General features: G+C 47.6%; 1 protein-coding gene across 1 annotated transcript in view; it reads left to right on the forward strand.

Annotated features, from left to right (window-relative positions):
* The window catches only part of CTNNA1 (catenin alpha 1), a 116,581-nt gene extending 102,752 nt beyond the window's left edge, over positions 1 to 13,829 (forward strand). Inside the window, exons 14-18 of the mRNA XM_030229137.2 lie at positions 2,302 to 2,412; positions 3,833 to 4,014; positions 4,761 to 4,866; positions 10,100 to 10,234; positions 12,693 to 13,829. Of these exons, the coding sequence (XP_030084997.1) occupies positions 2,302 to 2,412; positions 3,833 to 4,014; positions 4,761 to 4,866; positions 10,100 to 10,234; positions 12,693 to 12,980 (822 nt within the window). The 3' untranslated portion in view covers positions 12,981 to 13,829. The remainder of the gene's footprint in view (positions 1 to 2,301; positions 2,413 to 3,832; positions 4,015 to 4,760; positions 4,867 to 10,099; positions 10,235 to 12,692) is intronic.
* The last annotated feature ends 376 nt before the right edge of the window (positions 13,830 to 14,205 follow it).

Below are 14,205 nucleotides of genomic sequence, written 5' to 3' on the forward strand. Positions count from 1 at the left end.
ATAGATGCTTGTTGATGGTTTGAGAGCTTAGAAATAAAACCTAATAGCTCTTCATTAAGTAAATTTTGAGAATTAATGTTAGTTAGTCAAAAGGAAGCTGAGATGAGTTCAGTCTGTAGTTCCTAGAGCATGTAATTTGTTAATTGGCTAACCTGGGTAAACAGGGGCGGCTCACAGAGGCCTTGACTCCTATGTGCTTGCAGTGGGTGTGACTTGGGAGTCATAATCTGGTAGGCCGGACACAGAAGGGTGCAGTTGGTTGAAGGGATGCAGAAAAGGAAGTTCTGGTTGCAGCTGATCCATGGACCTATTTCTTGGATCTTACTGGGGCAAAAATGAGCAGGAGCCAGACATAACAAAGACAAATATACGGGGGGTGTATTCCTTTTGTCTTCTTTTCCTTGTATTCCTTTGACTCTGAGAAACTGCCTTGGTCTTTCAGAGTGGCAACCATGGCAGATGCTGCTTGTTGGTCAGTAAATCAAGAATGTACAGAAGATACATGATTACAGTAACCATTGCAGTGGCATCTTCCATGTTTGCTGCTTAAAGCAAAGGATCAGATGAGAAACGAGGAGAGAAGCTGACAAGCACATCTGTGCTTCCCATGGAATTTTTTTCAGACAAGCTCAGGATTTATAGACAGCCAGTGGTAGTTGAGGATATCAAAGCCTTCCTGCTATGCAAAGGGTGTGATCCCCCCCCCCCCCGCTGAAGTCCTTGTTACTCAGGACAGGGAGCTGGGAGTCCCAGTGCCAGGAATGCTGACGTTTGCCCTGTGCCACCCTCCAGGGCCAGGGAGCCACAGCTCCACTGCCAGCAGCCAACAGCAGCTCCCTGGCCACACAGCAGCCACCTAGAAGGAAGTTAAAATATTAGCATTTGTTTTCCAGAGAGTTTATTTTGGGATAAAAGCGCCATCCAAATCTCTCCAGGACTTGGTGTAACCCTACTCACAGGGGCTCATTCACTTCAGCTTTGTCCAGAGGCTCTTGCTCTTTACAGGGACCAGCAGGAGAAGCCACTGCAACACCTCATTTTTGTGTTCATGCAGGGTATTTTCAAAACTACCATCTCACTATATCTGTATTTATTGAAGACAAGTTCTTCCCCCCTCCCTGCTGCCCAGGCTCATCACCCCAGAGGAGTTTCTGCCCTTGGTGGCACTTGAAAGGCAGAGTTACACTTTGGGTGTCCCTGGGCTTTGGGAGGGATGGGCAGAGGGGAGTCACAAACAGAATCATATACAGCAGAACTGTTTTCTTTATGCTTTTTTTTTTTTTTTTTTAAATATTGATACACTGAGCTACTTCTTAGTGTGTGTCCCTCTGCTGATATTGTGGATATACCCTGTTCTCCAGGGCCTGGAGAGGAGGATGAAATACCCAAAGTCTTGATTGTCACCCTACTCACATTTGCTTTTTGGCAATTATTTTGCATGTCCATTTCTATTTTCACTGTATCACAAAGTGTCTGTACTGGAAGACAAGTCTGTGAAATTCAAATCATAGGGAAAAAATCTAAAGAACAGGAACTTTATTTGCATCTTATCTGTTAATCACAATTTATTGCACCTATCATTGAAGTTCTTTGTTGACCCAGCTCTGGAGAATTATTGTGAAGTGCCACTTTAGCAAAGATGTAGTATTTTGACAAACATGCTGTTTAAACTTGATAGGCTTTATAAAAAGTTTGTCTGCTACAGACTGGCAGTAGCAAAAATAAATCGTAGACAAGCAGGAACTAGGTCAGATGTGTTTAGCCTACAGCATAAAAGCTGGCCCTTACTATCTGAAAATTTTCAGCCTTTCCCAAGGGATAAGGATAAATTTTGAGATATTTTATCTGTTGTTAATTTAGTCAATGCTTTGATTCCATAATTGTGCTGAAGACACTGTCTGTGCTTCTGAACCAGCCCTTAGAGCTGTGTGTAATTCCAGCTTCAGAATCTTGAGTGAAGCTTTTACATTTAATCAACTTGCAAAAGCGCTGCTCGCTTTGCAAGAACTTTTTTCTGTCTTTCAGATGCTGAGTGCATTAATGTCCTAACAAATCTCAGCTGTTTAGTTACTGCTGTGTGATTCTGGGGATCCCTATGGTGTTTAACAGGAGCAGTCAAGCACATAAAATCACACATGTTCAGAGCTGGATACAGTCCCTGTATTTACCTTTTTGTTGAAAACATGGAATGATTTTTACCCCCACTGATTTCCATTCTCTCTGCTTGAAAAATAATATTCTTGTTGGTTTTCTGAGCCATGAAATCTGTAGTTTGACTCTGCTTGAATGCTTTTTCCTCAGACTCCCGAAGAGCTGGATGATTCTGACTTCGAGACCGAGGATTTCGACGTCCGCAGCAGAACCAGCATCCAGACTGAGGATGATCAGCTCATTGCTGGACAGAGTGCCAGGGTAAGGGACAAACCTCAGCTTCATCCAAGTGTGACCTGCCTTCAGGAAACACTTCAGCTTGCTTTGAAATCCTAGGTTAGATTTGGGGAGGTGGTGATAAAAATGCTGGATCAGAAAACTGGCATTTTTTGTTTCCAGCATTGTTCTGAAAAGGAGATTGAATGAGCTGCAGTTGGTCTGATGGATGTGAGAAATGTCTGTGGTTTATTTTGGGTATTCTGAAAGATCAGAATCCTTTTAATACCAAGAAACTACATCACATTTTGATACCACAGACATTGTAGTCAGGTGAGCTTCTGCAGGGAGGTACAGGGCAGATCACTCATTGGATTAATGTTATTTTCAACAGACAAACTTTATGAGAAAAAAATCTTCCCAAATCACACAAGTGCTGGTGTGTGTTTGGTCACTGAGCATTTATCAAGACAACATTTAGAGGAACTCAGAAATGAAATCATTTCAACTAACTGCATTTCCTGTGACTCAAAAATGAAAGCACTGATAGGCAATATATAATCATTAAGAGGTGAAACCCTAAAATCAGTGCATTGAAGGAAGACCAGGCCTTACCTATTGCTTTCATTTGACACAGCCTCTCTGGATCAATAACAATTTACACTCTTGGGAAGGTGCCATGGCAGATTTTTTGTGGAGGCTCTTCCTGCCAGGAAAGAAGTGACCAGACCTTATTTATCAAACCTGGGCCACGTTGGCTTGGGAATTAGCCCAGCTGGGAGTATTTTCATGCTCCCCTCTCTTGCACAAGCACTTTCTATGCCTGGACCCTCGCCCCCTTCTATTTAAATTCAGATATTGCTCATTTACCTCTTAGCACAGCTGCTGCCAGAGGATTTTTAGTACCATAGGCTCCTTTTTGCCTGCTCCTGGAGGCATCTGTGCTCCCAGTATTTATGAAGGCAAGGCCATGGAGTCTTACGCAGGCTATAAACCTGGTCTGAAGTAAGCACATACTCTTTATTTTCACTTACTCTTTCCTCAGCAGACATGTTTCAAAAGAGTACAGCTAGCTTTTTGCAAGGAAGAGACTGGTAATATTTCTTATTATCCTCCTTAATTTTAAAACATTGAAATTTTCTGTAAAAGACAAGTCCTTCTCCTTCATGCAGTTTTATTTTGAGGGATGGTAATATGTGGTAAATTTGTTTGGAGTCTTAACAGCTTTATCATGCAAAGGGCCATATTTTAAGTGTCAACTTGTCTTTCTGGGCACTTTTTCTTTAAAAAGAGTATAAACTTTGATTCAAAATGGGAGCAAATGGCTCTGTAAAGCCTCTAGGTAGAGGATTGCTATTAAAGTTTTATCCCCCACCTACATGACTGAAATTGGTTATTAGTGAAATGTTCCAAAAAGCCTCTACAAGACAGCAGGAGGCCATGTGAGAAAACTCTTCTCTTCCAGGCTATCATGGCTCAGCTCCCTCAAGAGCAGAAAGCCAAGATTGCTGAGCAGGTTGCCAGCTTCCAGGAGGAAAAGAGTAAATTGGATGCTGAAGTGTCAAAATGGGACGACAGTGGCAATGACATCATTGTCCTGGCCAAGCAGATGTGTATGATCATGATGGAAATGACGGACTTCACCAGGTGAGGCTTTTTAACTTGTGCTCACTCTGAGCTGCCTGGGCTGCTGGGCTTTCAGTGAGACACGGTGCAAGTTCTCCTAAAAGTCTCACTTCTTATAATCTCTTTTAAATGGTGCCCTGTTCCAGCTGCATATTAACTGGGGAGATGGATTATTGTGCAGTGGCTGGGTGGTAATAACTGTTTAAATTGATCTACAGATACACAGCAGTTATTGCCTGTCTTTCCTTCTTTCTTTCTTTCTTAAGGGTGATTCTTGTCCCCGGGAATATATATATATAAATATATTTGCTCAGTTCTTTACAGCATTAAATTCTATGGGTTTCTCAATATTGCCATACTGCAGAAATAGTTCCTGGCACAGTTATTTGCAGAGGAAAAAGAGGGTTTTTGATGCCTTTTGAAATTAATTTACCAGATTTTATATAACGCTGTTTTTTAAACTTCATGTTCCATTCCATAAAAATTGCAAATCCATCTTCTAAAATGTTATCTCTTATCATCATTAAGCTGCTCAAAGCAGTAAAATTTAGGATGTTTTTATTCCTGGATTTAAGCTAAATGTGGGGAAGAGCTGAAAGGGGGTAACTCTTGAAAATGAAGGTGCTGTAATGGTTGCTCCAGCCTTCTCCTGCCCTTTGGGTGAGGAGTCACTGACAGCACAGTGTGGGACAGAATGAGAAAAGGGACCCAGAATTCACTGCTGTGGTTTCCTGGTGCTAGGAGGGAGTGTCTTCTCTGTTTTGCAGGGGAAAAGGTCCTCTGAAGAACACGTCAGATGTGATCAGTGCAGCCAAGAAGATCGCAGAGGCCGGCTCCAGGATGGACAAGCTGGGCCGGACCATTGCTGACCACGTAAGTCACAGTCCTGGAGCCTCCAGCTCCAAGGAGCAAGAAATCTTTCGGTACTGCAGGCATGATGAACAGATGAAAATGTGTTTGCTTTTGGGGTCTTTTAACAGATTTTCCAGATCTACTGCTAGAAAATTCTGTTCTTTCTGTTCTTTCCAGCTGCTCTCCTGCCTCCCTGAGCAGTAACACAGCAGCTCCTTGGCTGGAATCAGGGACCTGGCATTTTGTGCCAGCCCTGCTTCAGGTCACGTAGAGCCAGGGCAGTGCCAGTGCTGAGCAGGACCAGGCTGGGCTCACATCACAACCAGAGCACTCCTGGTGCTTCCCAAAGCACAGACTGCAGGGACAGCACCTGCACAATGGCAGCTCTATTGCACCACCTTTAATACTGGCTTTGAGGCAGCTTTGTAAGGTCAACAATTTTCACATGCTCCACAGACTGAGTGGGGAGGGTGTCAGAGCTCTCTGGTGCTTTTTCACTGTCAGAGTTGATGAAGGCTTGGAGCAAGGCCTGCAGGGACCTGAGCATGGCTGTGCTGTTCCAGTGCTGGGAAGAAATTCTCACAGGATTGAACGAGCATGGCCAGCTCAGGGATTTATTTATGCAATGCCACTTAGAAACTGGGCCAAGCAAAAGCACCTTTGGCCTCAGCCCACACCCAAACAGCAGGGAAACATCAACATTAGTAATAATATTCCACCTTCAAGAGAGACTCTGAAATGCAAGGAGGGTAAGTCTGAGGTCATGGACTAAACTTTGTTTTCTCAGTTGTCACTTGCTTTCCAGGCCTTTTCAGGATGGAAATTTGAACGGCAAGGTTTTCACTGAACCAGTGTCACTTTGAAAGTAAATCATTGCAGTGCAGGACTCTCTCTTAATGTTGCATTCAAAGGTGCTTGTCTACACCTTCCTTTATTAATGATGCAGTGAGAAATGTTCAGTGGGGAGATAAATTTGATAAGTGTTTTTTCAAATGGCTTTCCTTGCTACAGCACTTTGACAGCCTTGTTTCTGCAAGAACCAGGTGTGCTGCTGGCGTAGGTAAATGAAGCAAGGAGCAGTTTGTGTTCAAGGTCTCAGGGGAGCTTGGGCTGAAGGTTTACAATACCTTTTTCTTTTTTTTTTTTAATTCACATGTTTTATTTAATTCACATGTTTTCACATGTTTTAATTCTTCACCTGTTTTATGTTTATGGTATATGGTTTTCTGTACCAAGCCATTTCAAAATATAAAAGAAAACTACTTTCAGTAGCAGTAAGGTCCTTAAAAATGTAGCAGATTAAGCACATGTTTGAAGATAAATATGAGCAGCACTGTACAGTTAGTCATTTTGACAAGAATATAGCTTTTTCCTGACTCCATACTCTGCTAATACTTTGAGCCTGCATATTTCATTAGATGTGCTTCCATACTCTTTAGAAACATGTTAATATGGAGCAGTGTGACAGCTACAGAGCAGGAGCAGCTCCTGGTTCCTGCTGTCCCTGCCCCTGGAGGGAGCAGACAGAGGGGCTGTGTCCTGTGTGCTGGGTGACACCAGAGCTGTGACCCCTCGTGTCAGTGTGCCAGCAGCTCCCAGCTCTGCCATCAGGCCCTTCTGCAGCACATTTTTCTGGAGCTCCAAGAGCTGCTGTCCCAGGAATTCCCTGTCTGTTGGGAAGAGTTCTGCCATCAGCTCCAGGTTCTCCCTGAGGTTTCCATCCCTCACTAAAGCAGCTGCTGCTTGCTGGGAGCAGGGGAATATGAAGCAGTTATGAGCACAACACAGATGACAATGATTTGCAGCAAGGGTTCTCTCTATTATTTATTTTTCAATGTCAGAACACCTACAAAGCCGAAGGAACTTTGTGTTCCTTTTTTCCTTCCGTGGCAGTGGGAGGCCCAGGTTAGATCAGTTCTCATCACCCCATGAGAAGCAGCTGGGGGTGGGGGTAGGGGTTGCCCCACTTCCCAGTAAAAGGTTCCAGCAGCCTCATGCTGGGGAGACTGGTCCCTGCTGGGGAGGCTGGGGTGGAGACCCTGGGCACAGGCTGGTGGCAGCTGCTGGCACACATGGTCAGTGCCCATCCTCCCAGGGAGCTGCCTCCCCAAAACAGCTGCTGGCAGCTCCTGCTGGGCCCAGTGGGCACCCAGGGCTGAGGAGGATTTTTTGGGAATTCTTTGTGCAGCACGACCCGTTTCCAAAGGGAGAGGCAGTGGGTGGAAGAAGCTCTGGGGTTGCTGGCTCTCGCCTGCAGCCACTAGGGATGGTTTGTGTCCATCAGCACACAGCACCAGGGCTCTGCTGTCTTTCCCTGCCCCTTTTCTCTGCAATAACAGAGAAAAGGGTGATTCTGCTTCTCTGCAGGCTCAGCTAGGGTGGCAGGAACTGAAAGTGGGGTGTGTTTGCTGTGTCTAGAATGGAGCCTGGATTTGACCTGGAGCAGCCAGCTTAGCTTTTGCCAGTAACCTTCCCTGAGTCTGTGGCAGCAGCTCAGTTTGGGGGCTTTGGGAAGGTGGGGTGGCCCCCAACACGTTCATTTCCATCTGCACTCCCTGCTGAGCTGTGCTGTGTCTGTGAGAGCCCATCCATCTCTGCAGATGGGGGTTGTGGCTGTGGGTTAGTCCAGTAATGTCATCATTCTTGATCAGTGTTCAAATTGTTGCCTTTTGGGTTTTTTGATTTTTATCCGAGCGCTCCTGCCTAGGAAAGGACAGGGCTCCTGCAGGCACCCGCAGTGCCTTTTGTTGATGCTCTTTTTTATCTCGTGTTACATCTCCATTTAAACCTCATCTGTCTTTGAGCTGAGTCCTCGATCCTGCCTGCAGAAATAGCACACACAGGAGAGGATCTGGGTTTCCATCTCACACCGGATTGATGTACACAGCCCAGTGATGATTCCTATTCCACGAAGGTTTTGCTGCCTTCCTCAGCTGTTGGTGAATGTGCAGCAGCCTCCTGCCTCGAGAGTCTTTTCCTGAAGGGTTTCACAGCCCCACAGAGTAGCTGGAATTGTTGAGCCAGCCCCTGACATGCTGTACTGGGCATTTGTCAGCCCTCGAGCCCCTGCACTGCTGTGCTGCTCGCTCGCTGTGTTAAATGAGCTCTTTGGGAGATGGAGAGCAGTTTCCAAAATGGTAATTTGGGCTTTTCATTAGCTCTTTGGCCAGGGCTATTTGTGGACTTGCACTTAAACATCTTGTACTGCTGACTAATATTGATTAGCTTAAAAAATTAACCTGCAAGCTTTGCTGCTTCGTTAGGCAGGGCTTCACTGCACTGATGGGAGCTGTATGCCCACGTTGAAAGTTGCAATTCCTTTGGTTGTTCCATCATTTTCCTTGGGACTAAGAAGGTGGTTTTATGTCTGTTGGTGGGGTCAGATGCCCATAAAGCCATGCAGATCTCCTGGTGCAGTGCCCCTGTGTGTGTGTGTGTGTGTGAGCTCTGTGGGCACATCACTGCAACACCTGAGTTACCTCTGCTCAGCACAGAGACCACTTTGCCTTACAAAAGCCACTTGTTCTGGCCCTGGAAGAAACCAAATGTATGTGTTAGCTGCACTCACCTTCACTGCAGAGGGAAATGCCTGTTCTGGCAGATTGAGTGCTGTTGGGACGGAAATGCTCCATGTGAGTGGGACTGTGTTTGCATATCCCTGTGTGTGCACCACGATCTGCTCCTCCTTTGTAAAAAGAAAAGAGCTTCTGCTTCCATCTCACAGCTAAGGAGAAAAGGTCTGCAGGGAGAATCAGGGCTCAGAGCCTGCTGCTCACAGCCAGGAGGGGATTTTTACCTTGCTCTCAAAGGGGAGGAGAAGGCTGCATGGCCAATGCAACAACCCTTAGCTGGAGTGAGGCATTAAGTAATGAAGTGGTGCCACATTGAAGATTAATCTTCCAGTCATGCTATGTCCATTTTGAATCTTCATCAGATGGTCCATAGTACAGGATCAGGGTCTTAGGAGAAATGGGATTTTGCTGTGAACAAGGGTGTGTGAAAAAGAGCTCTTAAATCATTCTGGATGGGGTGCAGCTGTCCAGAGGCTGGAGATCCCTGCAGGGTGTAGTCCTGTCCCTGGATAATGCCAGGTGAATTCCACTGCTCCAGCTGAAACAATGCTGGGCACACTGCAGCCTTCCTTAGAGCAGGAGATAAGGATCAATGGGAGTCTGATGGTGGTTTTGTCCAGGAGGCCTGTGGATGCTGGGTGGGAAGATGAGAGGATGAGTGGCCATCTCCATGGTACAGGAACTGTCTGTGGGGTACAAGTGATGCTTCTCTGGAGTTCAGAGCAGAGCTTAAGCAACATGGGGTGTGACCCAGTGTGATGTAAATCACATGGATGTGAAGCTGTAGGTGGTGTGTGTGTGTGTGAGCATGTGGGCTGCCCCTGGGGGCTGAGGTGGCCTATGGGGGACTTGCAGCTGGGACCCCATTGCTGCTGCTGCTAAAGGGGCTGCAGGGCTGGTGAGAGGAGCAGAACCCTTCCCACAGCCTTTATGTGCTACCGAGCCTGCTCTGGACTGTGGCTGCTCCTCAGCTGGGCTCGTCTCTGGTCTGGAAATCCAGCCTGAGCCTGGCTCATCCATGGCCCATTCTTCAGTTCTGTCCCAGAAAATGCCACCTTCCCAAACTGCACAGAGGACTCCTGCAGAGCCTTTTGTGCAAAGCTGAAAAAGTTACATTTCTCTTACGGATGAGTGCTGCAGCAAGCACCTTAAAAATGTCATTTTGTGCTTGGTGAGGAACCTGCTTTCCCTACTGTTACAAGATAGGAGCGGAAGTCAGGAAAATCTGTTTGCTGCACATAATTGAGTCGCTGTTGGGTTTATCATTTTCAAGCTCGGAATACTTAAGATTGAGGATTGAGGAAGGAATTGGTAACACCTGCTAGTTGCAGCTTGGGATCTTGGGTGTCAGACCATTGCTGCTGTGTCCTGTGCAGTTCAGTGAGGATCTTTTACAGCTGACAGACCTTCTCTGGGGAGGGTAAATAGTCGTCCTTCTCTTCCTTTTCCTTCTGTTCCTCCTGTTCCTCCTCCCTGGGAGGGCTGCTGAAGGGCAATGGAAGGAGCCTGTGCAGTGCTGCCGCTGTTGGTGGCTCCTGGGTTTAGATGCCTCACCCTGCTCAGCTGTCTCAAAGCCCAGGCTCAGCAGGGAGGGCAGCACTGTCCCGGCTCCTGCCCTGCTCCAGGGGAGGTGCCTGGAGTGTGTCTGGCTCCTGCCCCAGCTGTGCCCATGTCACCCACAGTGCCCGGACTCGGCGTGCAAGCAGGACCTGCTGGCCTACCTGCAGCGCATCGCGCTCTACTGCCACCAGCTCAACATCTGCAGCAAGGTGAAGGCCGAGGTGCAGAACCTGGGCGGGGAGCTCGTCGTCTCCGGGGTATGTATGGCACACGCCTGCCTCAGGCAGCTTTGCTCCCACAGGTTATTCCATGTGAGCTTTTGTGTTAAACCCCACGAACAGAGACTGGAGATGCTGGAGCATTCTGAGTTCTCATGGGTGCAGAGTTTGTGCTGCTGCCTCGCTGTTCTGGGGAGGAACGCTTGCTGTGAAAATACAGATTTCACATTTCCTTACTCAACGGTGTTTGTAGACCTCTGTGTAATCTGTTTTCCAGACTGCTTTTCTCAGTGAGGTTAAATCACTTTATCAGCACAGTCAAACCTGCCCCACATCTCTGCACAGCCTTGGAACATGCTGGGGTCCTGCAATGCTCCAGAGATGTTAATATTTCAGGATGGCTGTGCCCTGAAGAGTGCAGGGATTTTTAGTGGCTGCTCTGGTTTCTGACAGCTGGAAGCTGCCCCAGGCCAGCTTGCTTCCTTATTCCAGCCATTACTTTGCAAATAATTTTTTTCACTGTAGTTCATGAAATGCTGCCTCCTAAGAGGATTCTGTATGACAGATATTTGGAGGGAGGGAAGTGGAGCTAAATTCTTAATTTCTTCTGGCATACTCTTCCTTGCCCTGCATAGGCACGTTTGGTCACTTCTGGTGCTTTTGCCCAGCCGTATCAGGACTGAGGAAGTAGGTTGGAAAAAGGGACAGAATTGGCCCTCGGATAGTCCAGAATTGCTGCCTGATCAGTGAATGGAAAACTTCCCACATTCTGCCATTTTGATACCACAGAATCATGGAACAGTTTGTGTTGGAAGGGATCTTAAAACTCATCCAGTTGCACCCCCTGCCATGGTCAGGGACACCTTCCACTGTCCCAGGCTGCTCCAAGTCCCAATGTCCAGCCTGGCCTTGGACACTTCCAGAGATCCAGGAGCAGCCACAGCTTCCCTGGGCATCCTATGCCACTGATACTTTCCAGTGAAACCCTGTTTCATATCTCAATTGCTTAAACTTAGTAGCACAGATGTCCCCCAAAAACCAGGGAGAGCTGTGGAAGGAGAGCTTTGGGGCAGCAGCAGCAGGGGCAGTCAGCAGTAGATATCCCTGCACGAGCTGAGCCCATCTGGAGGTGATGGGGCTGTGCTGCCCCCCCGCTGTCTTTCCAGCCCCCAGAAGAGCTCCAGGGGTTGTGGTGGGATGTGCTGCTGTTCATGTCCTGGGAGCTGGGAGGCTGAAGGCATGGTGCTGTCAAAGCAGGAGATGTGTTACTGTGCAGCAGTACATACTCCAGGGCTTCACTGCAGTTACTCAGTGCCTCCAGGATTTATATCCCCTCTGCCATAAATCAGTGGTAGAACAGCCTGGCATCTGTAGTCTGATCTCCTGGTTTTATCCCTTCTCCTTGAGCCTGTCCACCCCCAGCCTGGGGCTGAGGGCTGCCAGCAGCAGTGTTGAGCTTCATGGGATAATCAGATGAAGACCTCAGCCAGTCCAGAGGCATCACCACTCCGAAAGGAAGGTTCTGTCCAGTGTTAACACCCTGCCTCTGCACCCAAGTGCTGTGAGAGCAGAGCAGGGCCCAGGAGGGCAGAGCTGGCACCTGCAGAGTCTGACAGGTCATTCAGAAAAGCAGCTCCCTGCTCTCCTGGCCTTTAATGATTCCTCCTGCTCTGTGGAAACACTCCAGCACAGTGGTTTCCAGGCTTGTGAAGAGGAGGGCAGAGCACAGGGGCTTGCCAGAGGATCTGAGGTGCTGTGGTGGCACTTGGGGCACAGTGGGGTAGAAGGGAGGGGACAGTGCCCCAGAAAAGCCACCAGAACCAAACCCTGCCCCAGATCCAACCCCTGTCCCAGCCCATTTGGCCTTGAATAACCTGGGGATCACACCTAGAGCATGACACTGGCCCCTGGGCAAGGGGGTCCCAGCTGAGGTCACCACAGTATTCCTCCCCTCTCTCTTCCACCCAGCCCTGGTCTCAGCTCTTTGTCCCTGCTGTGCCCTACAGCTTTGACAAATTCATGTTTTTCCTTGTTTCGATACTCTTGTAAATCAGGAGCCAGCTGGGAAAGGGCTTCAGGCCTGCCTGGTGATGCAGTTGTGTTCCTTCCTTCCCAATACAATTTAGTATTCTAGGGTGATTTAAATATTTATTATCAGTGATTAAGATATTACTACAGCTTTATTAATCTCATTAGAGAATAAGCAACTGTTTAATCTTAGTCACAAAAGCAAAGGGCAGAATAACAAATGTTTCCAATTCCCATTGATACAGAAAATACATACATGGGGGCAAAGCCTGCTTTTGTGTTGGGGGCACAAGTCAGGTTTGTAACCACTGAGCATCCAAAAAAAATCCTGCCTCGAACTGGGAGCCTCAGGTTCCAAAGGAAAAATAGAAATCAGTTTTCAAGTGGTTTTACCCCCAGGCCTGTCGTGCTCTCAGTGGAGCACTGTGTTTGGGGGTTCCATGGTGTGTAACTCTGTGTCCCTTGGCAGGTGGACAGTGCCATGTCCCTGATCCAGGCAGCCAAGAACCTGATGAACGCCGTGGTGCAGACGGTCAAGGCCTCCTACGTGGCATCCACCAAGTACCAGAAGTCCCAGGGCATGGCCTCCCTCAACCTCCCGGCTGTCTCCTGGAAGATGAAGGCTCCGGAGAAGAAACCCCTGGTCAAGAGGGAGAAACAGGACGAGACCCAGACAAAAATTAAGAGGGCATCCCAGAAGAAGCACGTGAACCCCGTGCAGGCCCTCAGCGAGTTCAAGGCCATGGAGAGTATCTAGAGGAGAGCTCTGGCTCAGGGGTGTTTTTCTCTAGCCCACTACTGCTACTTCCAGAACTCTACTTTTAATACCCTAAGGATTTTTCAAAAATTTACTATTCCTCCAAATGTATTTACTTAATATAATTTTGATAACTTTGTTTAGATTACCTGGGGAGATACTTATATTTCTAAGTCCTATCAGTATATCTTCAGCCTGCAGAAGTGTGGTAATTTAGATGGCTTTTAGATTACAGGGGTGGATTTCTAGCTGGAAACTGTTTTTTATAATCTTGCTTTAAATGAAATATTCTATAACCAAAGAAGATTTTACAGTAACACTAACGGTTAACACTAATACTGGATCATGATACTCAGAGACTCAGTTTATCATGGTGATCAAGAGAAAAAAATCAGATTTTTTACTCAAAAAAAAATTAATGAAAGCATTGTATGTGATAGTGTATCTCTGCTGTGGGGGTGGAGAGGGAGCAAGCTCAGAGTAGTTTGAAATTGCAGCAGGCACCGGCTGTGTGAGCACAACTGGAAAACAGCTGGAAAAACGCTACACCCGTGCCTGGGCCGGGCTTTGCCGAGAATCGTGTTGGGAGCCGGGCTCGGTGGTGCCCTGGGGCAATGATGCTGCTTTTCCTGGGCTGCCCCGGAGCCCTCTGGGGTTCCCTTGTGCTCCTGGCACCGCTCCCTCCGGAGGGGCTCCGCTGCCGGGGAAGCCCCCGGGGCCGATCCCTGCGGAAACCTCCCCCGGTGTGGGCGGCCGATCGCTCCCCGTGACACGGAAGGGAATTGTAATGCCTGGTTACAAATTACTAATGTATTTTGCTGCGGGACACTAATAAAGTTGCTTTTCCCAGCTGGTGCATTGTGGTGCTGTGAATGGAGCGGGCCCAGCCCGCCCATCGCCCCCCCCTCACCATTCAGATGCAAATTAGCTTTGTGCTCATTTCTCATAATTGCTCTGCATCCCGCCTTGGGCTTCCAGAGGCACCCAGGAAATCGTGTTTGCTCAGGCTGCAATTTAGACTGTACATTATTTGTGATAACTATAGCTACAAGGTATAATTTCACTGTCTTATTTAAATTTTATGAATTTCAGTGTGTTTCACATGTCCCAGTCGAGTCGAGTGCAGGGAAGTGGTGCCTGCACGGGGCAGCACCACAGTGCCTGTTCCTGTGGAGCTGGAAAAGCCTGGGCTGGAGTCAATGTCTAAAATGCAGCTCCATTTTAG

This window comes from Serinus canaria, chromosome 13, assembly GCF_022539315.1.
Source record: "Serinus canaria isolate serCan28SL12 chromosome 13, serCan2020, whole genome shotgun sequence".
NCBI lineage: Eukaryota > Metazoa > Chordata > Aves > Passeriformes > Fringillidae > Serinus > Serinus canaria.